General features: G+C 45.5%; 1 protein-coding gene across 2 annotated transcripts in view; it reads left to right on the top strand.

Moving 5' to 3' along the window:
- The window catches only part of LOC107560609 (multivesicular body subunit 12A-like), a 6,786-nt gene that overhangs the window by 3,748 nt on the left and 2,198 nt on the right, over positions 1-840 (top strand). For both annotated transcript variants that reach the window (XM_016244838.1, XM_016244837.1), the window contains exon 5: positions 48-177. In XM_016244838.1, coding sequence (XP_016100324.1) covers positions 48-177 — 130 coding nt within the window. The remainder of the gene's footprint in view (positions 1-47; positions 178-840) is intronic.

Raw genomic sequence — 840 nt, 5'->3', positions numbered from 1 at the left:
TGTGTGTGTGTGTGAGAGTGTGTGTGTGTGTGTGTGTGTGTGTACAGAGGCATCTGTCGGGAAGAAGAAGCGCGTCTGTGTGCGGATCGTTCCCCTGGCCAGTGTTACGACGGCTGTTCTAGATCTCAAACTGACAGCCAAGAATAAGACCATGGTGCAGCAGTATACCTGCCTGGGGTGAGAGACGCTTGCTCTAGAATCATACGCTCTATTCAACGGTTCTCCTATCAGACACTATACTGTTCCAGAAAACATAAACATATACATATACTATACTGTTCTCCTATCTGACGCTCTCTACGCTGATTCTAGAACCAGGCACTCTGGCTTTTCAATCAGATGCTATATTGAGCGATTCTGAAATAATTTTGTATCCTGGTTCTAGAATCAGACGCTCTGGACACTGGTTCTAGAATCAGACACAAATCAGACGCTCTGAACACTGGTTCTAGAATCAGACACTCTGGACGCTGGTTCTAGAATCAGACACGAATCAGACACTCTGGACACTGGTTCTAGAATCAGACACTCTGGACACTGGTTCTAGAATCAGACACGAATCAGACGCTCTGGACACTGGTTCTAGAATCAGACACTCTGGACACTGGTTCTAGAATCAGACACTCTGGACACTGGTTCTAGAATCAGACGCTCTATTCAACAGTTCTCCAATCTGACGCGTTTTATACTGTTCTAGAATCAGACACGAATCAGACGCTCTGGACACTGGTTCTAGAATCAGACGCTCTATTCAACAGTTCTCCAATCTGACGCGTTTTATACTGTTCTAGAATCAAACACGAATCAGACGCTCTGGACACTGGTTCTAGAATCAGACAC

This window comes from Sinocyclocheilus grahami, unplaced genomic scaffold (genome assembly GCF_001515645.1).
Source record: "Sinocyclocheilus grahami isolate Dianchi unplaced genomic scaffold, SAMN03320097.WGS_v1.1 scaffold734.1, whole genome shotgun sequence".
In the NCBI taxonomy this organism is placed as follows: Eukaryota; Metazoa; Chordata; class Actinopteri; order Cypriniformes; family Cyprinidae; genus Sinocyclocheilus; species Sinocyclocheilus grahami.
The sequence above is the reverse complement of the archived record's forward strand: the minus strand, read 5'-3'. Positions and strand labels throughout refer to the sequence as shown.